We start from the raw sequence: 1,132 nt of genomic DNA, 5'->3' as shown, positions 1-1,132 counted from the left end.
GAATGCGGTAGGTGATCATAAGCAATAGCCTCTTGCAGCTGCCTGGATAGAAATGCCATGGCTGTGGTTGGTCGAAGTTGGGTGGAGCCAGAATCAAAGCTGGGGGAGGGGCTAATGCACCATGCCCCCTCCCCCCTCCACCCCTAGTCTTTGACCCCAAGCACGGAGTCCCCTTCCATGTGTCAGGCCCCCTAACACACCGAAGCCAGAGAAGAGAGCTCATGGTCATGAGGCCAAGCTGGCCAGTGGGGTCAGGGATGTTTGCCCATGGGAAAGAAATTGTCTCCCAGAAAAAATATTGGGGAACCTTGACCCTTCTACACTAATCCCCTAGACCCCAGAGCAGGGAAGAACCTAGGTGTCCAGGCTCCCAGCCCCCACCTGCCCTAAGCAATCCCCCCCCCGTACCCTCCCCTAGCTGGAGAGAACCCAGGTATCTTGGCTCCTAGCTCCCACCTACTCCAAGTCATCCCCCCAGCCTCCTCCCACAGCTGGAGAGCACCCAGGCGTCTGGGCTCCCAGCCCCTGTTGCTCACCCCCCAGCAACCCAGTCCCATCCCATAGCTGGAGAGAACCCAGCTATCCAGTTCTCAGATCCCAGATCTCAGTTCCTGGGAGCAGAATTGCACAACGACCCAGGTGTCCAGGCTCCCAGCCCCTGCTCCAACTCCAAACACATCATAGACACATGGTGCTGGGAGGTGAGCGGGGCGTGCCGTGTGCACAAGGCGTGTGTGCTCCAACACTGCCCCATCCCTTCCACACAGGACACGAGCTCCCACTCAAAAGGGCTTTATTAGCATCAAGAGGCCTCCCGTGGAGTAGGGAGGCCCAGACGCCTGGGTTCCTCTACTGGGAGAGCGAGGGCAGAGCTGCAGCGAAGGGGGCTCCAAAGAGCTGGTGGGACAGGGGAGAGGCCAACATAGGGGGGCAGACTTGGGGGGCAGAAGGGGCCGCTGGGAGTGGAATTCACACAGGCTCCATCTGCAGCTCTTCGCCCTCGGCCGGCTCGGTCTCATAGAAGGCGGCGTGAGAGCCAATGACCACCAGGGTCGCGCCTGTGGGGAGTCAGGGACAGGCACGGGGGGGGGGGCCGGAAGTGCCCCACCCCCCCCCCCGGCGGGGGGCCCCC

General features: G+C 61.7%; 1 protein-coding gene across 1 annotated transcript in view; it reads right to left on the bottom strand.

Annotated features, from left to right (window-relative positions):
• Nucleotides 1-776: 776 nt before the first annotated feature.
• RABAC1 (Rab acceptor 1) overlaps nt 777-1,132 on the bottom strand; it is a gene marked incomplete at its 5' end in the record, with an annotated part of 1,258 nt that continues 902 nt past the window's right edge. The window contains one exon of the mRNA XM_014525082.2: nt 777-1,058. Within this exon, the coding sequence (XP_014380568.1) occupies nt 970-1,058 (89 nt within the window). The remainder of the gene's footprint in view (nt 1,059-1,132) is intronic.

This window comes from Alligator sinensis, unplaced genomic scaffold (genome assembly GCF_000455745.1).
Source record: "Alligator sinensis unplaced genomic scaffold, ASM45574v1 scaffold850_1, whole genome shotgun sequence".
NCBI classification, from domain to species: Eukaryota; Metazoa; Chordata; order Crocodylia; family Alligatoridae; genus Alligator; species Alligator sinensis.
This window is presented reverse-complemented; position numbering and strand designations above follow the sequence as displayed.